General features: G+C 37.4%; 1 protein-coding gene across 4 annotated transcripts; it reads right to left on the bottom strand.

Moving 5' to 3' along the window:
* Window positions 1-4,091: 4,091 nt before the first annotated feature.
* Window positions 4,092-13,077, bottom strand: LOC136841551 (DET1- and DDB1-associated protein 1). Of its 4 annotated transcripts, none has more exons than XM_067108529.1 (4): window positions 12,637-13,077; window positions 9,315-9,453; window positions 8,934-8,992; window positions 4,092-5,681 (listed from the first exon to the last, which is right to left on the bottom strand). In XM_067108529.1, exons 1-4 carry the CDS (start codon window positions 12,637-12,639, stop codon window positions 5,577-5,579), a joined length of 306 nt encoding a protein of 101 aa, XP_066964630.1. In that variant the 5' UTR covers window positions 12,640-13,077; the 3' UTR covers window positions 4,092-5,576. The 4 variants fall into 4 exon arrangements, with proteins under 4 accessions (XP_066964630.1, XP_066964631.1, XP_066964628.1 ...); XM_067108530.1 differs by having other exon boundaries at window positions 12,502-12,645; XM_067108527.1 differs by lacking the exon at window positions 12,637-13,077 and adding an exon at window positions 12,230-12,505.
* Between the last annotated feature and the right edge of the window lie 13,967 nt (window positions 13,078-27,044).

Raw genomic sequence — 27,044 nt, 5'->3', positions numbered from 1 at the left:
GGCGTATTTTCAGAATTATTCGTCTGTAAGTATACCTTAAAATGATTCCCAGCGTGCCTGTGTCAGCAGGGCCCTTTCGTCTGTCTAACAATTTGATTCTGAATATTTTAACGGCACAAACCATTTTTGAATTTTCCTCCGTAGTGGGGTGATGCAGTCATTGCGTCTCAAGTGATGCACTGTAGGCATTACTTGAGTTTTTTTTTAGTGTCCCTTTTGCCCCGGGTGCAACCCTTTTATTCATGTTACTGTATCCCCTTTCATATTCTCTTTCTTCTTCTTTACTTTCCACCCTCTCCTAACAGTCGTTTCATAGTAACGAGTTCTTTGGAAGCCCTTCAAAATTGTCCTTAAATCCTCTGCTCAACAAGTTCAGTTTTAATTTCGCAAATTATATGAAGCCGGTTTAACTGCTGAAGCATGTTGGGTCCTTGCACAAGTTTAGCGTTAAAGAAAATGGGGATGCTCATAAAGAAAATGATGTTGATAAAGCTGCAGTCACAGTGACTAGAGCAAATAGGCCTATCGCTTAGTGATAGGCTGATGTCTGGAAAACGCACAATGTTCGGTAAATGGTCGTCGTTGTGGAATAATGAATATGACAAAACAAAACAGACATTTGGGTTTCCCATAAGTTGCAATATATGAGAAATCTAATTAAGAACAAACCCTTCGGGGCGGCCAAATGGTTGCTTTGTATTAATAAATTAACGGTCCAGAATAACTGGTTTGTCGAAAGCTGCCGTGCTTCGAACCTTGACGAGGATCATCGCTCATTCGCAGCACAAACAAGCTTTAACAAAACTGACGTTAGCTTGTTTATTCAGGGTAAACAAAATCTCATTAAATATCGGACTAAGAAACAACTGTTAGGAGAGGGTGGAAAGTAAGACAGAAGAAAGAGAATATGAAAGGGGATACTGTAAAAGGAATAAAAGGGTTGCACCCAGGGGCAAAAGGGATGCTAAAAAACCTCAAGTAATGCCTACAGTGCACCACGTGAGACAATGACTGCATCACCCCCTTACGGCGGATAATTCAAAAATTCTTTTGGCTGTGATTGGAAATGGTTTGTACCGTTAAAATATTCAAAATCAAATTGTTAGACAGATGAAAGGGCCCTGCTGACACAGGCACACTGGTAATCATGTTAAGGTATACTTACTGACGAATAATTCTGAAAATATGCCATTTTTTGTTGTTTTTGCTGGATTAAGACACACCTGAGTAGTAAAGACAAAATACTGCAACACTGTCAAAACCTAAAGTTCATGTAGACAACATAACCACAGTTACAATAACAATAATTTCATCATGGGTAGAAGCAAGAATACTTTTGAAGTTGATGAAATTAATACAAAACAAAAGCATGAAGAAAACTGTGAATTATAGCAGTAAGAGCAGACTAATCTACAGTAGTAATACATCAAAAACAAAAAAAATTATCACACCGTGAGATTTTGCATTCAATTCACCAATCCTGTCTCAGAGCAATTTCTTTTTCTTTATAATACTGTGCGCATCATTTTCATGTCATGTGTATAAAGTATGTTATGAAACAAAAGTAAATATGTATGAAAGCAATTAAAATTTCTGTTCTTTTTGATGACTGTCTCTAAGGTCCTCTTCAACTGAAAGTGACCTGAAAAGAACTGAGAAGAGGTTTTAACTTCCTGTAATTCTTAACACCTTCAGTCGTATAAAATTTTGTAATACTGGGGCTTCTTAAAAGATCCAATTAACAAAAGATATGTAATCCCTTAAATTGGGTTCTATATGGAATATATTAGCATTCATACTAAAGTACTCTATGACTAATTTTACATATTAGCTCCTAAAATCAAAGTTCAAGGGCAATTTTAAAAAAGCAACCTTTAAAAACCCTAGAGTTTCTGGTTACAAGGATCAGATAATGACCTCCATTAGATTTTTATGCTGTATTCATCATTGTGATTAACATGCCAACTTCATCATCTTCCTAGCTATCATCTTTTGAAGGAAATACATTCACTGATTATATATCAAACTTAAACTCTTCCTAAGGAATAAACCTCAAAGGGAATCTAAATCAGTATAAATGACAAAGAGCAAGACAACTCTCGTGAATTTTTGTTGACTAAAGAGCTGAACTGAGTAGTAGCACCTTAATGAAGACAGTGTTTCCTCAGATTTACCACCTGCTATCGAAAAACTTCTAGAATTGAAGAGCTCCTCCTCCTCTGACCAACCAAAAACTGTCAACTTGGCAAGACTCGAATAGCTGCTCAAAACCATACTGCTCAAGGCATTCACATTCATTCCAAAGCTAATGGCAGTACAGGCAGTCCCTGGTTTACGACGGGTCCAGCTTACAACGCTTTTCAAATATATTCATCAGAAATTATTTCCCGGTTTATGACGCATGTTCCAGGGTTACGACACGTCGTACGCTGATCCGACAGAAGAAATATGGCTCCAAACCGGCAGAATAATAAAAATTTGGAGGTTTTTTTGATGAAAAACTCAATATAAATGCAGTTGACATCATTTTCTATAACGGTGCATAAAAGCAGAACCCCCGTCGCAAACCAGGGACTGCCTATTGTAATATGTCAAAGGGGCATCAATCCCTTTTCATATTTAAACCTTTCAACTATAATGCTGCACGGGACAAACAAACATCCTCCATGGGGTATCACCTACAACATGCATAGCATGGAACACTATATCCCTCTGGGCCCCCCAAGTACTGTTTTCTGTCTTCTACTTTTTTTGTCCTTCCCTTGGGTCACCCCCTCATAATTACCCAACTTCAAATCACTGTTGCTCTAACATATACTTTACTACCTTCTAGTTCATTTATACATACACTTCACCCATTCTTTCATGTATCACTAAACAAAATTAAGTTTACATTTCCAATAAAGGAATACGTATTTAACATAAAAAAATTCCTTTTTTCCTGAGTACTTTCACTTCTTTATTACTATTCAAAAAATTTATTAGAGGCAAGTACCTTACAGCATTATACCATTAGTCTCACAAACTACTATTCATTCATTCTTGCATGAAGAAACAGCGAGCAAATGAGGATTCATGGCTAGATATGATGTGGAAGTCTGACAGTGAAAACAATGATGAGAAGCAGAATTTTACAGAACCTTTTGTTACCATGAATTTGGAGATGGTGGTAATGTACTTCTTTAAGCTGTCAGTCTCAAGAGTAAAACAAAGTCAGCCAGGTTTCTGTATAATAATAGTTTGTATCATTGTATGAAAATAGGTCCATAAATGTTTGAAGAAAATATATGATAAAATGACTCCACTCATTAAATTCGATAGATGTATGATCTTCAGGACCAAAGGCCAGGCAACGGACTATCAAGACCCCCTTACGTGAAACCACAACCTTATGTCAGAGCAATTAGGACAGTCAAAGTGTGGAACTACTGTAGTCCCTACCAAGTATGACTTTATAAAATCCTCTTTTGCCTACACACTAGGGGAGAGAGGGGTAGAGCCCCTTATCCTTGACAAAATATTCCTTCACAATGCAGAGCAGCTGCACCCCTGTGGTAGATGGCACCAACCATATCAAAGCCCAACTTAAACCTGTTATCTTTGGAATCAATAAAAAGACAGGGAAGATCCTTCCACAATATACTAAATAACAGAGGGAAATGAAAGACTTCTGGTACCTGGCACTTCAGCAAGACATTTACAGGTGTTCACAGCACTTGTGGGCGGTACAAACTAGTCCTTGACATGTAACCTCCAATGATATTCATGGAAGTTCTTTGAAGAAACTTAAAGCTTAGGATAGACGGCAAAATAAAATACTTTGTGACTGTCTAAACCCTAATTGCCAGTGATGGCAAAAGAAAATCATCACTTTTGAGTAATATTGTCAAAAAGATAAAGATCTCAAGAAATTGCTGACATCTAGACTGGAGAGCAATAGATTATATGAACAATGGCAGAACAAAAAATCTAAAAAATATGCTTTTCCTGTTCTATGGATGAGAATATTTTCCTTCAGATCTAGTTATCAAGTATGAAGATGACATACCCCAAGCATCAAGATAATCATTCAAATGAATCAAACTCCCGGACAAAATTAATACAATTTTATTCACATTGACTCACCAGGAGGGAATCCAAACAAACTCTCTTCCTTTGAAATGTCTTCACAAAAACAATGGGTACAGCAGTTCATTCCACTCTTACCACACTGGGCATCTACATAATGACAAACACTATTGGCTTTAAACAAAAACAAAAAAAAAAATTGTACACAAAATCTAGACAACACTAAGTAATATTAGACAAAACAATGCTCACTGCTATAAGAGCATGCCAACATTTAACTCTGGATGATTACGTTTTTGGTAAATTAAAACAGTGAAGCACTCAATGTACTCTATGTCTGCATTACCTAACGCATTATAAAACATACATACGATTCCAGTTACAATTTAAACCTTGCTCCCCATGGCATGGAAGCTCAGGTCCGGATACATGATACTTCTCTGCGTTTTAAGGAATCCATGCACACACAAACTGCAGAATAAAATCCTAGGAAGCTTCCCACTCCAAAGCAACTACAGTATGTCACTCAGACTGGGGCATTATATATATACTGTACTGTATAGTGCATATGGAAATATAATTCCTTCATACATCATTAGGAGTAGCAAAAATATAGTTCCTGGTTGAAACTGTATAAAATCCTGCATCATGGAGAGTATCAAAGCAAATCAAAAGGACAATTTTTTGCATGGCATTCAAACTGAAAACAAAATTTTACATAATGTATACCCAATGACAGCCATTGTCTAGTTCATCAGATTGAAAGCAGCATTTTCTATACAGCTTTAATCAGTTATATGACTTCTCATTCCCAAGCTATCCTTCCTACTATACACACATTGCAACTAAAGTCAATTCTATGAGAAGGGAAAACAAATGAAACAGGAAAACAAGGACAAACAAGATACATGTTCTTTGTAACACAAATTAAATAGTATTATATATTCTTAAAATCAATGAAAGGATTTCTGTACATGAAGAACAGAAAAACACATTACCACTACATTTCCATCAATTTTCAAATACAGTCATCAAAAAATCTTTTCTCCCTATTGGTGTATTGCTTTTTTAAGATTATCAATGGAAAATTCTTTAGTTAAACATAAAAGCAATTAGTAGCAGAGGAAGACAAGCATCAAAAATACACAAAAATTATTCTGACTACAAAAAGTCTCACTCTGACATTCTTAAAAATCAACTTGGCAAGTTCAAATTGCTACGTATTCTCTTTTCCACAGAATAATTTTGTTTGGCAATCTTTCTTTGCTTTTAACATAAAACACTTTCACTGACAAGATATCATTGGTTCACTTTGCCCCTTGAATCAAAATAGGGAAAATATTACTCAAAGAAAACTGTATTCTGCAGGTCCGAACGTTAACCTTCCATTATCGGAATGATCAAGATTTCAGCCTCAAAATGGAATAAAAGGGGCTTTACCACAACTAAGTAACCACTTAATCCTTAATCCCTTTAACAGTCTATTCACAATTATGTGCATGGCGCAGCTACGGCGAGTCGGTGGATGGGCCAGGTTCTAGGCGCGGACGTTTATTGCGTGGGGCTTCTTCCTCATTGTTGCCAGCACCAGTTTCTCGCTTTTTCTTGGGGCACTGCAACAGAGGGAGCATGTCAATAACAAGAATAAATCAATTCTTGTGACAAACATGCAAATCATCCTTAAGTTATTTCCTAAAACAACTAAGTTTGTCTCCATCAGATGCATCTTGAGCTACAACAACATGACTTCACTTTCTTTCTTTTCCTCGATACATTAGGTGAAGAGGGGGTTTCAGTACCCATCCAGTGTGACATGTCCCTGACTTCTGCTGCTCACTGTGACATTTAAAACTTTAAAAACCTGATCCTCTTTAAGCCTTATTACCCAGATATTTAAACCCTTGAAAACCTGATAAACTTTGTATCAGTCTGGAAAATATTCTTGGATAACAATGGATGTCAGTGAATAATTTTGGCAGGTTATTCAGTGAATAATTTTGGCAGGTTATGTCGTAAGTTATAAAACATCTTGAAAGTTTAAACATTAGTCTCAGTTATACTATGGAACTATATTTACTCATGCTGTAAACATTTTTGGAATTTGCAAACAACACAAAGAAAATACTAGAAAGTAAGGTTAGAGAACTGATAATATTTATAACCCAATGAATGATGCAATAAACAACTCCCCAAAAACATTTTTTAAACTGGTTCCCTCTTAGGCTTAAGTTTAAAATTTACCATTCTTCCTCCATGTTAATTCTGTACAGCTGCCACCTCCAACAAGGAGGTTAGGCAATGAATGTAAATAAATTCAAAACTTTGAACAGGTAGCTCTAATACTCTGATGAATAAAATTGGTTAAGGTTTTAAAAATGAACCTGGCAACTACATAACACAATATTATACCAATAATTAACGAGAATTAAATAATTAATTAGAATTGATTCAAATCTTCATTTCTAAAATATGGTTATTACTTTTCAGAAATTATAATATTGGGTTTACAGAAAAAGATAATGAAAAAAGTAAAGTTACATCTTTAATACTGAATACATTAATAATATCTCAAGAGCCTCAGCAATAACTGAATTAAAAATTTGACAAAATGGTACTGTGATAAGAGGAGATGCCATTAGATATCCTTAAATAAATGTTACCTTGCAAACTCCTATAACCATCACACCTACAAATCATCTTCTCACTGTAAAGATGTCAGCATTTTTATGAATTCTTTGTACACCATTCAAATTGAGGTCAAGAAAATATGTAAGGAGATCCAATGCAAAGTAAGAACGTTAGAAACCTAAGCTGAAAACTGAAAATTAATGAAAAGCAAAATACTAGCCAAGAGCAAAGGGGCTAAAGTGTATGCATGTAACCAGCCATGTCAAAATATGATAAGATGACCTACAGCAGCACTGGAGAAGGATTAGCATCTGATCCATAAACAAAAAAATAATATCCCAGCAATCATAGTTAAAACTTAGCAATGTGAAGTATGTGCATCCTTAAACATGATTACTCTGAAGGTAAGTTACTCAAGACTTAAGCTACTGGAGTGGACAAAGCAAAATAAGGATAAACTGGAGGAAATTTGATTACCCATTACCAAATCTGAGAACACTTAACATTATTTTATCCCTCAAGCCTCAAACCATTTGGGGTATTATTTACTGTGGTGCTTGACCTGGCCTTGTCCAAACAAAGGATGGCAATACGTGTCGTTAAGGCATTATTCCTTAGAATCTTAGGTCATGAAGGCCTATGGTCTTCTGCTGAACTGCCTTTTACCATCAAATTTTATGAAATGTAATCAACAGGAGCAAATCTTAAATCGAAAACCATATGAAAAGACCCAGGATGAAAACTGCAGCAAACGATTATTATCAACTGCAAAAATGTTAAGGACAGCAAGTGGTCATGCTAGCTGTGGTCAAATCTGGAACTGTGAACTATCTGTTGCTCTACTTTTTTCATAATTCATAAACATCCATACAAAATAAGCTGTAAATGCTGCAGTTAGCTATAAGAATATGGTTAACTATGGTCACAACTATTTACCCAGTTTGATCTTTAAATTGGATGGCCAGCATCCTTTCGATAAAGACCAGACAAAAAGTGAGACTACTGGTGAAAGAATGCATGAGTGGTAAAACCATCACTAAAGGGGTATATTTTCATCTTAAAATGATGTACAAAGACAGGTGAAAATGGCATTTGTAAGTAATGGTTTGTACTGGCACTTGAACAAGGTGTGTTAACCCACTAATAGCGAAATAAGCACCCAAACAGCAAAAATAACCAGTAAATTACATTAGTACAAGTTGTCCTGAGCTGTCTTTTCATTCCCCACATGAATACACCTAAGATCAACATTTAAATACAGTACTTATCTGCCTACATTCTTAATGTGGGAAAATGCAACAAATATAGCTTAGCAACAACAAAAATCCATACAAAAACAATTTTAGGAGACAAATCAGTGCAAAGGAGGCAAAAAACCTTCCACTAAATTATAAATAAAAATTGACCAAACTGTCAGAACTGGTATGAATGTGCAAATATGAATCGCTATTTCATTTACTGTTTATCTGTATTCATTACACACTTGGTCCGAGTCTCTTATCAACAAACTTTTCTTGACCACTGCTGCTTGACTGATGTAAGTAAAATAGCATCACACCAATTACAGTAATCTATGTCACCTTGGTTATTTAACCTCCTCAAGTTATCCATCATTACAGAATTCTACACAACTTGTAAACCAGAGAAACTTAAAAATTACAATTACTAGCTTTCCAAGAGTAATTTCTACAAAAAAAAGCCTCATTAATATAGAATCCATACTGCTAGAAAACATACTTTACAATTCTCTTTAATATCCATTTCATGACCTCCAAAAACCAACTCAACGTTCAGCATTCAATACAATGCTCTGTACTTATAAAATACATTATACTGCACAATGTAATTATCCATTATTTGGTTACAAGATTCTCCTCTTCTGCTTAACAATATCTTTCCCTAATTTGATCTAGCATTTCACTGTAAATCTTAAATCTTCAGTGCTGGCCAAATCATTTACACTTCAAACACTTACAATGATGTTACTGGCTACACCTAATAAAAGAAAATAACAAAGAATTCATCTAGGACACAACTACGAAAGCAATTTTAAATTCGCTGCAAAAGCAATTACGTGAGTATCAAAGGAGTGGCCTAAAATACAGAAACTGTTGCAACATTTTCATTTGTCATGTTCCAAAAGCATCAAATGAAGTTAGAAGATCAGTCATACTCCTACCACACTACCCGTAAGAAACAAATACCTTTCTTTGTTACAAAAATGTTGTTCTACTCACCTTTTTCTCCCACTGTTGATGAAGGTACCTCAAAAGGATATTTGTCTTCTCTGTCACAACTGTAAGGCAAAAGATACCATTGATATGCTGCCCTGCCATGGTCTACAGGCTTAAAATAAATTCTCTTATTCTTTGTGAAGAATACCAAAAGTATAAAAGGCATTTAAGATATCTGCACTCAAAAAAGTATTCTTGTTAGATATGTTATTAGCTATAAAGGGGTAATTATGCTATACTGTACAAGACAAGAAAAATATTCAATACTACTAGGGTTTACCAAGAAAAAAATCTGTGTGAAGGGGCATATCAAAACTGTAATAAATGAAAAATATGAAATGATCAAAGAAACTTAAAACGCAGAAAAATGCAATAAAATCTTACTTTCTTGGGAGTCTGGATTGTCTTTAACAGGAAGATACACAGGCGGTTTCTTGAAAGAGGAGCGTCCATTTGGGTCCCCTTGAAACCTACTGAAATTCTTTTCATTATATACAGGAAGGCCTTTCAAGAATGACGACGCCTGTCAAGTAAAAGGAAACATTAGGATTTAAAATACTGGATAAAAATTTTTGTACTAATTTGCAATAAAACATCCTAAAATGTGTAACAAAATGAAACAGCTTAGCTGTATAACAAGGGGACTTGTGTCTTGGTTGTACAGTGATTAACTCAAAGAATTGGGTCTTGATTGTAAACAGCTCTTGGTGCTGCTAGAAAAATGATATAGCATCAACAAAAATACCACTGAGATAAGTATCACACAACATGCAAAAACAATAATTCAGAATTTTTCCTAATATGTAAATTTGTCGATCCACTATTACAAACAGCCTCTTTTCCTAATCACTATTAAACTAAAACAACCCCAGATCCTGAATGCAGGCTAAGCTGCATTCTGCTTCATGAAATCCTAGTCCTATACTGTAAAATTTTTTTTTTTTTTACCACTATTACCTTTCAAGGCAACTCTATGAAAAACTGGTAAAACTTGACTTAGGCGAGCAAGTTATGCAAACAGCAAGTGTCTTGGGGCCCCCCCAAAAAAAGGCCTTCTCCAAAGTCTGGCTGCTAAGTTGAAAACACACTGACCTAACATACGTCCATATGGACACATTAACATTAGACAGTAAAGTAAAAATTTTACTGAAAAACAATACTGTATATTTGCAGATATAACAGGTGACCTAAAATACAGTCAGTCCATACTGAGGTCCCGATGACATTTCCAAAGTCACTGGTTACGTCCACTAGACCCTAAAAAATTCTGGGAAAATATAACTCGTGTAGGAATACAGTACATGCATGATTTGCTCTTTTCCAAATCTTCTGAATACCAACCTCACCTCTTATATAACAATTTGATATAGTTTTTAATGAATGAAAACTAAAAATTTTTTGTGGCTAGGTTTCCAGATTCTTTTAGACGGCCCGTTCACTAGCTGACAATTCTTTTTGACAATGGCCTCCTTGCATTCTGCTTTTGCAGAAAATTGTCTGGAATATTACCAGAGTCATTATTATCATTACGCAATTTGGTTCAGAGAATGCCATATTTCAAGCATGGGTGAGATTTACATAAATTTGCTAATACTTACCTGGTTAACCATTCCATAAACTCTACCATTAAACATATCACCTGGGATGGTTGTTTGATTCAATAACAAGCGTAGAACCCATATCATTTCTACACTACCATAAGGCAATCACTTGGAAGATGTAAAGCATGACAGCCAAAACTGTCTATAGACTAAGTGAAACAGTGGAAATGTAACTGCTCAGCGAACAATTCCAAACAGCCAAAATGCTGTGCACATACATTTTACATGACCACTTTGCAATGTGGAAAATTTCTATAGTCATGATTCATTTTTATGATGACAATCATGTGAATCTTACATCCATTTATATCACATTAGCGACATTACTTTTGCTTACAGCTAGTAAATTGTAAATCCAGCTTAACCTAACCAAAGGGTGGTGGACCCTCCCACTGCTAATGAACTACAGCCTTCAACTTCTCAAGCTGGAGGTACACAATATGTTAAATGTATGCAAGGTTGGGATGGTCTGTGCCCCTAAGCTACGACAGGTCTAATAAGGATAGGGTAGGTTAGGTTAATTAAAGATAGGGTAAGGTAGGTTAGGTTAAGATGTATCCCTGTGGGTATTACTGGCATAATCAATGAGTAGGTTTGTGGAATCCAGAGTGAGAAGGGAACCAAGGCCAAAGTCCATGTTCAGGTAAGATACAGCATCCTGGGTTAGGTTAGGTCAGGATATATCTCGTAATTGTCATAATATCTTCTTTTTTATGATGCTTTTCTCTCGCTACTGATTTTACTGCTTATATAAATAACTCAGTAATTTTAAAGCTCCTTCTGCATTTTTATCATAATTTAACACTGCTGTGGACACTATGCTGCTCTCTTTTACTTATTAAAAGCGCCTCTGTTTCCCTGTGCTCCTCACAGATGACTGTAGACCAAGGAAGAATATAAGCTGTCTCAGAAATGACCAAAAATATCTAAAATCTTTAAAGAACAGGGGTATGAAACCCTCTCCCAACCCAAATCAGGTCACAATGTCTTAGGTAAGGGAAGGTTAGGTTAGGAGAGTGTTATTTTTCAGAGATTTTTGACAAAACACATACTTATAGCCTTGTGTCTGCAGTGGCAGAAATGCATAAGACCAGTAATTTACCCCAACAAGATCAGTAATGATGCGTTTAAGTTAAGACACCCTAAGCCAAAGGCCTAAGAAAAATACATGGACTGTGAGGTTTAAATGAAAATCTTTTATCGTTGTCAGTATGTTTATGTTTCAAGATCAGTTTCAATGTTTTGAATAACTAGCCTATTAAATTCCTCATGGAGCAACACCTTTAACTAGGCTATGTGGCTAGGCTAGGAAACCTTAATCTTACCCAACTACAGCCATCTACCAAAAACAGGGATGGCCTAGGAGACTCTTCTAACATAACCCAAGAGACTTTATTCATACTCTTAAAGCTATGCACTTCAGCCTAAAATGTTAACATTACAAATATCAATCGTGAAAAACGAGAGAAGTAGGCCTATCGGCCAAGGCCTAGCAGGGAGAAAGTAAAGTTCAGGTGAGGCCAAGTCAACGGGTACCGTGACAAAGCAAATCCAAAGTTCGCCCTCAACAACACGAAAAATCTTCCTTCAAAAGAACACACGCCTTTACCATGGTAAAGCTCTTTGATAAAGCAACAACTGGGCTAAATTGCATCAGGCTTGGGCAAACTAGCACAACCTAAGGTAACTAGTTCTCACAAGTTTGCCTCGTAGTCTACGAAGAGCCTTCGGGAGGCTAGCCCACCTCATCACACAGCCTGAGGATTAAGGGTCGAATTACGGGTAAAGTGGGCATCTGGCTGCGACCTGGCCTCACATGTATGAGGAGGCCTGCATCCTTAAACCCCAGGTTAAATTATAAGGCGTTGCTGACGGCCGAACACGTTGTATAGGCCTGAAATTCTACTACGAAAAATAGGAGGGTATGGGAGGGGCACGTCTTAGGCCTTATTTCCACTTAATCCACTCACCATCGAGGAAATTCCCGCAGGAAAAGTTAGCGGAAGGCAAATGTAACACTGTAAAACGTTTACAACACAGCCAGCTGGGCAAAAATGGCAAAATTATATAATTACTGGGTCTAGACACCCTCTGGGTTGACTTACCATGTTGTTGCTAGTATTGGTTGTGAGTGTTCGTATTACTCTAATCTATAGTAGGGAAATGTTGTCCTATGTTTCGACACTTTTGACCCAGCTAGGTACTTTTAGATATAATACAACACAAATCAAATTACAGGTATTTCAAAGGTGAAATTTTAATACATAACGAGTACCCATCAAGTTTTTTGTCGGTCTAAGCCAGAACCAAATTTCGGAATCATCCCTTCAAAACTGAAAGGTGATTATTGACCCTCAATAGACACTAAAATGCTGCTGTTGATGACATCATTGACATGTTACCTTTCAGTAAAAGACTATTGCTAATTAAAGGATTTAATATAACCATCTCAACATCGCCAAAAGCAACAATTTTCCGACAACAACAAGACAAAAATAATTTACAGGCCTCTTGCAACTAGTTGCCTTTTCACGAAATTTGGTTCTGCACAAGTACATGTTTTGTGGATTATGTACATGTATGTGTACGCTTTTGTGAGTTGAGTTAATTTAACAGTCTCATAAAACATCAGGTATCTCTAGAAAGTGCAGGTTTCACGTTTCTTAATACCACAAGCAAATGATCGCACATCATGCAAGATGTTGACAGAACTGGTAAATCAGGTCGCGGAATTTTAATCCTTTCGTGGATTTGGTTTTATTCGTTTTCAAATATTTAATTATATTAATTATCAGTCAGTTTATTTTCCATCAGGATGTGCATTACTTCTGAAAACAATGTACCCTGTGACCTAAGGCAACTGAAGAATTAAGCCGCATGCTAATGTATGATATAGTAAAAGGTAAACGAATTTTAAAAGTAAAGACCCATTATTACTATCAGATATTTAAAGAAGACAAGGTTTAAGTACAGATTCAAACATGACAGGAAAACCGTATGTAAGGTTGGCATAGCCCAAAAGAAACAAATGCCACTCGATTAAATGTCCAGTTCGTCAGAAAACAAAGATTTACAGTATAGTGTTATCAACACCGGAGACCAAGTGTATCCTGTTATCAGGTCTGCATAACTCCTCACACATGAGCTGTATTCGTTTATCAGCTTTCCGGGAAATTAAGACATTAAAAATTTTGGTCATGAATGATTACTAGGTTTATATGTTGTCATTATTAACTAATGACCATGGTCACTCGGAACAGGAGAAAATAACTCGTAAAACCTCTAAAAAAAATAGCACATTAAGAAGTTATGTGACTGCCAACAGAGCATGCAATTGTTAAAATTGCACCCGCACGCTTAACACGAAATGGTAAACAACATCAAGCATTAAACACCGATGTTGCATTTGTCCAGATCTGTAAAACACACACACACACATTATATATATATATATATATATATATATATATATATATATATATATATATATATATATATATGTATATATATATATATATATATATATATATATATATATATATATATATATATATATATATATATATATATATCCCTTCCCAGAGTATATAGTTAACTGTATTCCAGAATAATTAACAGTTAGACCAAAGGATGAAACTCTAACCTGGAAACTTCTTGGGGATCGCATTCATCTTAAACACAAATTTCCTCAAAACATTGTGATACCTCCTGTCTCTCATGCCAAACTTTTCACCACATCTGTGTTCTATCGTCACATTTATGATAATTTCAGGCATTTTTACTTCACTTGTACAGCACCAACAATACATCCCAGCAGCTTCCACTTCTTCTTTTTTCCTTTCATACAAAGCGTCATAAGTCCATAATTTTTTTCTGTAGGCGCTCTACTTCATTGCCAAGACTTTTGTACGCATCCTGCTCCTAAAATCTTCATTCTTACGCTATCTTCATAAACACTCTTTGCTTCATCTTCCTGGTTTCCATTTTTTCCCATAATCTTACTTTTGCTGACATTCATTTTTAACTTTCATCAGTGGCGTCATTTCAGATTTTTCATGAGGAGGAGGGACAAAGGTTTAGAAGTTCGGTACTGGTGCGGTGGCGAGCAAAGCGAGCCTTATCAGCTTTTGAAATCTGTGCGCATTTTGGAGCATTTTGGAGCCATATAAGAGTTGTATTGAGTTAATAAAGCACCAAACAAGTGTTGTTATTATTATTATTATTATTATTATTATTATTATTATTATTATTATTTCAAAAGCTATGGGGTAAACCAAGTGGGGGGGCATCCGTGTCTTGAGGGGGGCAAGTGCCCCTCCCCACCACCCCAAGTGACGACCTTGAACTTTCTCCTCTTAAGGACAGCTTCAGATTCTTTCATTAGTCTCAGCAGTTCGTCTTTCCTATCATCAGCTACCACTGTGCTATCTGCACACACGAACCACTCGATCCGCGCTCCATTCATGAACCATTTTTTTTATCCAACAGACTTGGTTCTACATCTCCTTATCTATGCCTGGTTTCCGCCATTAATTCATAGAATAGGTTTGGAGACATAAGTATGTCTTAGTTTAACCAGACCACTGAGCTGATTAACAGCTCTCCTAGGGCTGGCCTGAAGGATTAGATTTATTTTACGTGGTTAAGAACCAACTGGTTACTTAGCAACGGGACCTACAACTTATTTGTGGAACCCGAACCACATTATGACGAGAAATGAATTTCTATCACCAGAAATAAATTCCTCTAATTCTTCATTGGCCGGTCAGAGAGTCAAACGTTGGGCCAACAGCGTGCTAGCCGAGAGCTCTACCCACCCGCAGACTTGCTCCTATGTCTCGCCATGTATGCTTGATTTCCACCATTACTCTTTTCTATTTCTTTCACGAATAACTTTATAACCATTTGGTCAAGGCAAACCAGTTAAGTATACCATTTCCGATAGCCGTGTAGGCCTTGGAAATCACACGTCCAGTTTCATTTATAAGTTCCATTAATTATTTACTCAGTCAACAGAATTACAAGTCACTAGACTGATAACTTTTTTTTATCTGTTAACATCAGCTGACAAGAACGACCGATCCTATTATCTGTAGTCTGAAGGGCGCTTTCCTCTGATTGTGAGGTGGAAGAAAAAATATTACGAACTTTGTGACCCCATCATGAACTGAAGGATTTATCGTTCTCACAACTTGTCGGGTGTTTGTCACGACCTAAAACTATCCCGCAAACACAGGCAGACAATGAAATAAGTTAAGCCAACAGTTCTACAGGAACGAATGACCACGTTGAATCGGTACAGTAGTCATCTCTCTGTTATATACAAAATTATTTCACTCTGCAACAACCATCAAGAAATAGTTATAAAAAAAACACTAAAAATGCGCCGAAGTTTTTCAGCGCGATCGAGTTTTCTGTACAGCGTATAATCGAGGCCACCGAAAATAGATCCATCTTTCGGTGGTCTCGGTATAATGTTGTATGAGCCGCGACCCATGAAACTTTAACCACTGCCAGGTCACCACCTATCTTATATCGTTGCCAGGAGCACAATTATAGCTAACTTTAACCTTAAATAAAATAAAAACTACTGAGCCTAGAGGGCTGCAATTTGATATGTTTGATGACTTGAGGGTGGATGATCAACATGCTAATTTGCAGCCCCCTAGCCTCAGTAGTTTTTAAGATCTAAGGGCGGACAGAAAAAAGTGCTGACGGACAGACAAAGCCGGCACAATAGTTTTCTTTTGCAGAAAACTAAAAAAGGTTGCTCAGTGTTCCTTACCGAAAGCGAGGTCTCTGAAGGTGTCTCGCTGCTTGACTGAAGTGTTTACAGCCTAGGGTCTGCAAGATGCTGACTGATGCGGATACGATTTTCCCAAAGCCAGCTTGTTTTGTCTTCCGTGAATGGAGTAGTACATGTGATGACTGTCGGGCAAAAAGAAGAAGAACAACAACAACAACAATAATATTCATAATAATAATAACAATAATAATAATAGTTCTTATTGTTATCACTCACATTTGATGCATTTAAAGTGGCAAAGAGGGAAGTATGATGAAGAGATAAGAAAAACAACTGAAAAAGCGTGTACACACAATCACACACACACACACACCCACACACACATATATACTATATATATATATATACTATATATATATATATATATATATATATATATATATATATATATATATATATATATATATATATATATATGTGTGTGTGTGTGTGTGTGTGTGTGTGTGTGTGTGTGTGTATTGTGACATAAAGTGCAGCGTCAAATTCAAGAAGAATAATGTTTCAGCTTCTTGAGCAAGAAAGGGTGGGAGATGGAAAAGGCTGTTTAAAAGAAAATGGATTAAAAAAAAAAACCCAAAGTTCAGATAGCGTTTAGGTCTTCACTCCCCTTACGTTTTCTTCCTCTTCCTTTTGACTTAAGATTTCCAAAATTCACTCCAAAATAGAATTGAAGAGTTGCAACGCACAGGGTCCACTTGCCTGTCACATTCAGATAAGGACATTTCATCAAAAAGAGCTCAAAAAACCCGAGAACAGTCTACTGTCCTAATTCTTATAACGTTCGCCCACTTAAATACTTTTTTTCCCAAAGCATGTATTCAGCGTGGTACATTGTCAGCTAAATGTTCACAACTCCATCTTGCACTCTACTTCCAGGAGAGATCTCCTCAGGGGGTAGTGCAACAATTGTTTAGCCACTTTCTGCTTGCTGTCCAAACGCTCCAACTCCCTCTTTTCACTGTCTCGAGCACTGAATGGCTGAAAGTGCACTAGTCTTGGCTCTGAAGCCAATTTTTCAAAAATCAAATCCATTATAAGAAAGGCTTCATAACAGTCAACTACAGTCCGCAAATATTCAGAATTAATTTGAAAATTTCTTTCCGGTACTTCTTTCAGCAATGAGTATGCACTGGGAGTCAACAAGTTAAGTATACGTTAGTTTTACCAGACCACTGAGATGATTAACAGCTCTCCTAGGGCTGGCCCGAAGGATTAGACTTATTTTTGCATGGCTAAGAACCAATTGGTTACCTAGCAACGGGACCTACAGCTTATTGTGGAATCCGAACCACATTATAGCGAGAAATGAATTTCTATCACCAGAAATAAATTTCTCTAATTCCTCACTAGCTGGCCGGAGAATCGAACTCGGGCGCACGGGGGGTCACTTCGAAGTTTAAATATTAGGCCTAACACATTTGAATAATATAGCAATAAATCAAATGCATGAGCAGTCAGAAGGCAAGAATAAAACAGTAGCCAAGATCACCTTATTTATTGATAAAAAGAAAGAATGACAATAATTACACATTCATATGCAATGCAAAAGAGCACTTGAAAATAAAGATTAATTATGAATAGATGAATCATCCAAAATCAAATTTCCCCGCTTTTAGGTTGAAAGAAATGTATACGTATCAATAAATGACAATGAACATTAGAATGCAGTGCATAAAAATTATTTACAAAATTCATCAGCAACTCATCATCAAATGAATTCCACTAGAAGCACAATACTCACCAGATTTCTTTCAAAGTCCTGAAAAAAAGAAATATTAAACTATAAAAATTTGCAGTTTCAGGTAAAAAAAGACTGCATTAATTAGCACTTTCACATTTACACCAAAGTCCTCTGCAAATTGTAAATTTAATAACTTTTTCTCTCGTAGCAGATTGACAGACAGTATAAGACTGGTGGATTTAGGAGCATGGCAACGTCGATAGAAAATGGGAAAAAATAACAGCTGAGTCTCACAAAAGCACACTGTCATTGAGAAGCGTTGGTATAGTAGTATAAAATTATCACTCTTGCACGCTGCGAGAATTAAGCAGTCTCTAGTCAATCAATACAGAAAATGCCAGTGGCAACAGTTTTGTCTAGCAACCCAATATCGTAAGATAAACAGAAGCTCTCAGAATCACTAAACTACAACATATAATAATGACATTAAATAAAAAATAAAATAAATATAGCCTTTACGGAACAGCGGGGAAAATAAACTGATGTTTGACTAAGAATAATTTGTCTGTCTTGCATAAACCAACAGTACCTTTACAGGGACAGTACCCCACAAGTAACCACAGGGAATTAGAATTAAACTTAGGGTACAACTAGGTCTATAATTATTAGTAGAAATATCTATTATATTAATTTCCTTGGCTGCCTTTCTGTGTGTGTGTGTGTGTGTGTGTGTGTGTGTGTGACTGCGTGTCAGAGACAGAAAAACATCCAACGAAATTAATATACTGTTGTATGTATATATATATATATATATATATATATATATATATATATATATATATATATATATATATATATATATATATATATACTGTATATCTATATAAATAATTTTATATTTTATATTTCTGTATCTATCTATCTATATCCTAGGCAACGGGTACATGGTAAATGTGTCTTGTTGACATGGTCTACTATCCTATGGCCCTGGCACTAAATTAAATGACACTGACCTAACTAAATACAATTGAGTACGGATTACGCAATTCTTTACGGAATAACACACGCAATCATTTTGGACATTAGTAACCTGAGGGGTTAATTATGGTAAGTGGCCAGGGGTGTACCAGTTTGAGTATTGGATAGTTGTATCATAAGGTTATTAACAGGGCTAGTACTGCAAGATGCCTAGGGTGTTAGATGTTAGTCTACTTGGGCAGAGATCATGCAGGCTACCTACTCTGGGTAGGTGCCAGGATTACTCTGAGATGGAAAAGGCATGGTGCCAATGGGACACAAGCAAGGAGAGCTTGTGACTCTTATTGGTTAACCGGAACTCTTCCCCACCTTCTTCTTCTTTTTCAGGTTCCTCCAAGGTCTGGCTACGCCATGCCTAGGAGGTGACGTGGGCACTGACTGGGGAAAGGCCAGAAGTGCCGTCAGGAGCAGGATCAGAGGTAGCCTTAGGAGGTATGGGGAGGCTCCCTACTTTGGCTGCTGCGACAACCGTCGTAAGGGTAGAACCAGTGTCTGCATCCCAGCTGGACAGTTCCTGGTTGACCAGAGAAGGTGTAACGTTAAGGTCTGCCAGAGGTTCATCCTCGGCAGATGAAGGTGACTGAGAAGAAGAAACGTCAGGTGTCGGAGGCTCACAATTAGCAATGATCTGTTCAGTGAGGTTTGGAGGATCTCCTGTAGGAGGATCTGTGACATGATTTGGATCCGTCACTGGCACTAACTCGGGGCCAGGCACAGAGGTTAAGGTTAGTAGAGGTGCTACGTCCAAGATAGATGGAGCTTGGCACTGCTCAGGGCTCTCAAGTGACACTGGCAGAGAATTGGAGTCAGGCATGGCTGACAAGGGACCCATGGGTGCAAAACCCCTTGGTGTGCCTGAGGTAGTGTGAGACAGAGATTCCTGTCTTAGGTGGAGGGCTAGGTGTGGTGGCCGCTGCCCTCCACCTAAGTGTGGTGGCCGCTGCCTTTTGCTTGCTAGGGCACCTTGCCCGATTCGCAGAGTGCCCTGTTACATTACAGGTCTTGCAGCAGTACCTGGAGATTTCCCATCGTGGTGAGGGAGGAAACTTTGGGTGGCCATCCTTTTGCAAGGATCGAGGACTGGGCCTGGAGTTGCATGAAGAGTGTCCCTTCCGTTGAACACTTTGGTGAGCGGAAGGTTGGGCTGACAGTGGCATGCCTGTCATGGTGGCGGTGTCCTGGTCAGGTGGTTCTGGAGTTAAGGCCTCCCTGGTGGAGGTAGCTAGGTAACAGAGTGGCACTGGGGAAGGATATCCCCAGAGGAGGTCTAGTCCCAACAGGAACTCCACTCCAAGGCGGTGAGGCTGCGTGCCCCAATGGGTGGTCACCTGAAGTTCGACTGTGGGAATGGTCTTGTTCTGCTCCTCTATCCAAGTCACCGTTCACCTGGTCTTTTCTGTTTTCCAAATGATTAAAATAACATTTTTTATTATTGTATTATACTCTGCAATCACTAGTTTGTATCAAAACTCTCCCATGCCAAGAATTCACTCAGGGGACAGTGTATTTCGTATTATTGCCATCCGTCACTGTGTAGCACTTTGCACTGGTTCAGTGCCCCAACCTTGGGAACTTGAGAAATCGTTTCTTCTCAGAGTTCATTGATGAAGAGGGTAATTATCGTCTTTCCTGGAATCTCGGAGAGGATATTTTGAAGTTCGTGGAGGAAGCTGGTTTTCTTGAGAATTTATAACGTATCATCAATTTGTTTTTTCCATTTTATCAATTTCTTGGAAATTTTATGTTTTTTATTCCCTTGAGGCCACATTATTTATTAATGGCGATGATGGCCATAGGCACTGCAACGTTGATTTGTATGAGGTCAATGAAATACTCGAGATCAGAGAGTTTATGGGATTTTGTCTACCAACTAAATACATAAAAATCAGCTTTGAGTAACTCAGGGTTTGAAGGTCTCCTTTTCCCTTTAAACTTGTACTATCAAGTTCCTCATTGGGTAGGTGGGTACCGTTTCTCGGCTAACACTCTGCTGGGCCCGCGTTCGAATCTCCAACTGGCCAATGAAGAATTAGAAACATTTATTACTGGTGATAGAAATTCATTTCTCGTTATAATGTGGTTCGGATTCCACAACAAGCTGTAAGCCCTGTTGCTAGGTAACCAATTGGTTCTTAGCCACGTAAAATAAATCTAATCCTCCGGGCCAGCCCTAGGAGAGCTGTTAATCAGCTCAGTGGTCTGGTTAAACTAAGGTATACTTAAAAGCATAAACTATCAACAACTACAAATTTAACCCTAAATCATAGCTCGTGTACACTACACCCATTATTAGCAATGTTTGATAACTGCAGCAAAAGTAAGGACTGACTTACTGAAAGCAAAATCTTCCAACAATCTGTTCTCTACGCAAATGAAACTTAACTTTTCATGTCTGACTCTCATAGATACAGTGCCTAGAAAATCATGATTGGTGATTTTTTTTAATTTAGGCTGTCAAGTTAAGAACCAGGGCATTATGGTCATTCAGCTCTTAGGACAGTGACAGAGCAGGGTGTTGGAGTGGCTGAACAGTAAGATGAAGAGATCCAGAAAATAAAGATGAAATACAAGGATCTAGAGGTGGAACTAGAAGAAAACCATATAGTTGCACTAAGAAGTAATAGTTAGAGAGGCTGGACTGCAAGATTGAAGAGAGGAGGTGGGAATGGAGGATAGTAAAAGGCTCTAAAGTGGGTGCAGCTAGGTATATCTTAGTTTAACCAGACCACTGAGCTGATTAACAGCTCTCCTAGAGAGGGCTGGCCCGAAGGATTAGATTTATTTTACGTGGCTAAGAACCAACAGGTTATCTAGGGCTGAAGGGTCACTGTAAACACCCTTTTGTAATGGCTGCGGTATACCATGTGCGGTGCGCTGACGGCACTAACCTCCTACGGAAACCTGGTGAATCTTGGACTCTGTGCCACGCAGGAAGCCACACTTTTGATATACAAACTTCTTTTCGATCTGTAGCCTTACAGCAATGCCTTTCCAATCGGGTCTCAGCAAAAAATGGGCTCAAGCTGACAGCAGGACTACTTTCTTACTTTCACGCTTGAAGTGAAATGTAGCAACACCAAGACAGCCTCCCTGTGTATGGGAAACACCTCCCCCCCCCACAACACACACTACTTATCTTTGCTGACAAGGTGGGCCAACAAAGGTTGGGTACTATTCATCACCATTCGGCCCAGGCCGAGTGTCTGCCTATATTCTGGAGCTTCACTGGTGTTCTCAGCTGCTGCTTTCCTTCCTTCTTTCCTTCTTTCTTTTTTCCTAAAGGTAGTGGTCCTTATAAAATGATTTCTCATTGGCCTGCTGTGGCATAGGGCCGTCAGGCTAGCCCGTGCCCTGCTACGTCCTTGGCTCCGACCCACTAGGGATTTGGAACTTGGTCCTCCTCTCTCTCTCTCTCTCCCTCTCTCTCTCTCTCTCTCTCTCTCTCTCTCTCTCTCTCTCTCTCTCTCTCTCTATATATATATATATATATATATATATATATATATATATATATATATATACATATATATATATATATATATATATATACATATATATACAGTATATATATATATATATATATATATATATATATATATATATATATGTATATATATATATATATATATATATATATATATATATATATATATATATATATATATATATATGTTACAGTCAACATGCGTAATCAGTCATTACGCGTAATGACTGAAATTTCAGTCATCACGCGTAATGCACTTGGGGACATTTGATCCCCGAGAGCTAGTACTAAACATGGCGAAATACATTTGACTTCAGGACTAGTACTAAACCCGGCGAAACAGTGCAGGTGACTCACTGTTTCGCCGTGTTTAGTACTAGCTCCTGGGGATCAAATGTCCCTAAGTGCATTACGCGTGATGACTGAAATTCAGTCATTACGCGTAATGACTGATTACGCATGTTGACTGTAACATATATATACATGTATATATGTAAATATATATACATATATATATGTATAAATATATACATATATATAAATATGTAAATAATATATATATATTATATATATATTATTCCACACGGTTAATAATAATACTAGGAACTATTGCCTTAGAGACACTTGATACGTAAGCGGCCCCCGTTTCCCGACCACCCCTTTAACCCTGGGGTATTTTTAACCTCTCATTCTGATATCTGACAAAATAACTGTGGTAATGATCAAAATTCATCAAGGATTTTTGATCATGAAGACAACGACGCGTTTGTATTTGGATGAAGTTTTTATTTTTTATTTTTTGGAAGAACTCGGTCTGTGTTTATGCAAATGAGTGACAATTACATCATAAATCCGATATCCTGGGCCCTGTGATGATTGATCGATTGACTTTTAAACACGGTGTGACGTCACAACGACAACGGTTATCATGGACGCATGGCACTGAGAGAGTTATCTCTTGCTGATAAGGAAAGCGGTTGTGAGAGATTTCTTGTATTAAGCACAAGACGAGAAAATATGGATTATATATTACTTTCCTTCGTTTTTCGATAAAGATACTTTTCATGTAGTTTAGCATTGTCCTAAACGCGTCTGCGTGTCCTGATCAATGTAATCGCTTTCATGATAACCTTATAGGTCTAATCGATTGATTAAGAGTGAAATTCACGTTCTCCCGGGGCCAGAAATAGCTAGTACGAAAGGAACCATGAGTCACTTACGGGGCAAGAAGAATAGTCCAGTTATAAAGGTGAACTGACCGAATCAGAAATAAGAAAAGACAGAAAAAGATGCGTCTTTAGAACGAAAAACTTAGGATTAAAAAATATAATTGGTCTATGGTGTTACTCATAAAAGCATAATGACGAAAATAGGGTCAGAAGAAAACATGAGGAATACGTCCCTGACAGTATGTTAAGAGTCTGCAGGTCCGCACCAGGTTTTTTCCTCCCTCTCGTACGTAAGAAGAAGAAGAAGAAGAAGAAGAAGAAGAAGAAGAAGAAGAAGAAGGAGAAGAAGAAGAAAGTAATGAAGCATCCTGGTCCCAAACTCGTCTAGGACAGAAACTCATCCAGCGCTGGGTGTCACGGTCATGATTCACCGTCCAATCTGCTTCGCTGACTGAAAAAAAAAGCACATCGTCAGTCTATGAGCTTTCCCAGCCTCTGTTGTTTACAATCTATCCATTACAGTTCTCTGGGACTGAATTTCTTTACTTAATCAGCATGGCATTGCGGGCACTTTTCACACGTATGGACACAAGTGTTGTTTTTAACGAAAGTTCGTTAGAGCAGTGTTTTCCTCTCATGTCCTGTCCTTGTTTGAAGAAGTCAGTTTCGGTATGTGTGTGTGTGTGTGTGTGTGTGTGTGAGAGAGAGAGAGAGAGAGAGAGAGAGAGAGAGAGAGAGAGAGAGAGAGAGAGAGAGAGAAATTGGTCACAGAAGGCAGTTTTCAAAGGAAAACTTAATTCTCTTATCCCAGTAACCGGAGGAAACATTTTCCGGAGTTTTAAAGAAATTAAATACCTGACTTATAAAAAAAACAACGCAACAATCATGACGGGGCGCGGGGGTGAAGATAATCTGTCCTTTTAATCTCTTGTTTCTCAAGTTTGTATGAATTAGTTGTCGAATGTTTGAGTACTTTTTGTCTCGTCTGTTTTTTTTTTTTTTTTTGCTTTTGTCAAGCACTTGCATTCTACTCCGTGGAAGCTGGCTTCGGCTTCGCAGGTGAATTAAATTTTTTTTTGTCTTGCCTTATATAAATGTGTGAACATTGTGGACATTATTATTATGATTATTATAGTTAGTATTATTATTATTAGTATTTGACGGCTGCATGTACAGAATAAACATAAGAGGACTACAAACGTTGGACCACAAATAAACAAGTAAAAAACGCGCCGAAGAAACAGTTTTCTGTACAGCCGCTACAGCGTTTATCAAGACCACCGAAAACAGATCTATCTTTCGGTGGTCTCGGTATAATGCTGTATGATCCGCGGCCCATGAAACTTTAACCACTGCCAGGTAGTGGCATTTCCTTTATCGTTGCCAGAAGCACGATTATGGTTGACTTTAACCTGAAATAAAATAAAAACTACTGAGGGTAGAGGGCTGCAATTTGGTATGTTTGATGACTGGAGGGTGGATGATCAACATACCAATTTGCAGACCTCTAGGCTCAGTAGTTTTTAAGATCTGAGGGCGGACAGAAAAAAGTGGGGACAGAATAAAGTGCGGACGGACAGACAAAGCCGGCACAGTAGTTTTCTTTGACAGAAAACTAAAAATTGTCATTTGCTATATAAATATTATGTATTAACACGAGGAAATGGCCAGAAATAAGACGAATTTTAATATACCTCCAGAGTGCTGTTCCACGCAATTATTCACAGATTTTTCAGTTTCTGTTAACCTCCTTGTCATACCGACAGTAATGACAGTAACGAAGGGAAGGGCTGAGACGTCAAGTCCCTAGCCTTGGGACGTTATGTACCGTTGTGGGGCTTGGAGCAAGGTACCTTCATTTCTGCATTCTTATATATACTGTATATATACTACAATACTGATGTGTGTATATATATATATATATATATATATATATATATATATATATATATATATATATATATATGTGTGTGTGTGTGTGTGTGTGTGTGTGTGTGTTGATAGTCAACCCCAGGCTGAACGATGCCAGGTCATGGATTTCCCTATATCGCAAAAAAAATAAAATTCGCATGAAAGATGAGCGTAGTAAAACATAACAAAAAATAATCAGGAAATATACAGTCGTATGAATGTAGAACATCTTCGTACATTTATTTTTTTTTCATGAAATAAAAAAAAATATCAGCCATTTTTGACTCGTCTAACAGATGATATGTTGATCATTATTATTTGTTATCCCTAGGAATATTCTAGTGTACGTTATTCCGCAAGTAGCCCTAACGCTTGGGTAAAATTGCAAACTCGAGGATCAACCGGTTTGGTTAATCCTTAATACCATTCACTACACGTATTTGGAATCATCGCCTTTGTCCTCGTTTTCCACGACCTTTTCCAAGGGTAACATATCTATATGAATCTTATCTACGGGATTAATTTATGGGATAATAATAGGCCTACTGGCGTTGACTAAACGATGAACAAAAAGGCAAAATATATATAGGAATATCCCTAAAGCCTGGACACAGGAGATATCACTATTTATAAATATTTTTTTTTTATTTTAGTCCTCAAAGATTAAATATAAATTTGTCGAAAGAAGAAAGGATTCCTTCTTTTACCTTCTAATGGGCACCGTATTCTTTGGAAGCTTGAATTTCTAGTCAATGGCCCCTGTGGGCTTGTTCCATACGAATAATGTTCGTTTTCTGATTAATAATAATAATAATAATAATAATAATAATAATAATAATAATAATAATAATATTAATAATAATAATAATTGAACTGGTACTCCTTTTTCTTGGGCTATGCTGAAGGAGAAGGTGTACTCAGTGAAAATCAAAGATGCGAGACACCCAAGGGAACGCATCGTAAATGAATGGACTCAAATTGACTGAAATATGTAGTTAATGCATCGGGATCATGTGAATTTCGCAAAGCGCATCACAAAATAAAATGGTGGATATAACATTGAAGGTGTTATTTATGAATATTTCAGTTAAATAAAATGTTCAAGTTTTTTTTTATTGAAAATGTGCATTTTGCCCGTGTATCCAGACTTAGGGACACCCTGTATATTTTATGATGAAAGACAATGTGCATCCGCACATATTTTCCTCGTGTGTAACATCCGTAGTACTGAGCAATGAACTCCATGTTTCTGCTGTGTCACCGTCCAGCGGTCCGTGTTTTTAGACGGTACGTAACGTCGCGTCACTACGGTCGGGACTTACCGTCACGAACCTTCCCCATTACTAACTTCAACAAAACAGAAATGACGTTCAGTGCCCAACGCGACTTGTACCGTAGGAGACACGTTGACGTCCGCCCCCTGT

This window comes from Macrobrachium rosenbergii, chromosome 9, assembly GCF_040412425.1.
Source record: "Macrobrachium rosenbergii isolate ZJJX-2024 chromosome 9, ASM4041242v1, whole genome shotgun sequence".
Taxonomy (NCBI): Eukaryota; Metazoa; Arthropoda; class Malacostraca; order Decapoda; family Palaemonidae; genus Macrobrachium; species Macrobrachium rosenbergii.
This window is presented reverse-complemented; position numbering and strand designations above follow the sequence as displayed.

Excerpts from the sequence above, each read along its gene's own strand:
- LOC136841551 (XM_067108527.1), bottom strand. The coding sequence starts at position 12,280 with ATGAGGTGGGCTAGCCTCCCGAAGGCTCTTCGTAGACTACGAGGCAAA. Across the intron at positions 9,454-12,229 it reads GTAGACTACGAGGCAAACTT|GCGTCGTCATTCTTGAAAGG; the intron begins GTGAGAACTAGT and ends TTTACTTGACAG. Across the intron at positions 8,993-9,314 it reads CAATCCAGACTCCCAAGAAA|TTGTGACAGAGAAGACAAAT; the intron begins GTAAGATTTTAT and ends TTTGCCTTACAG.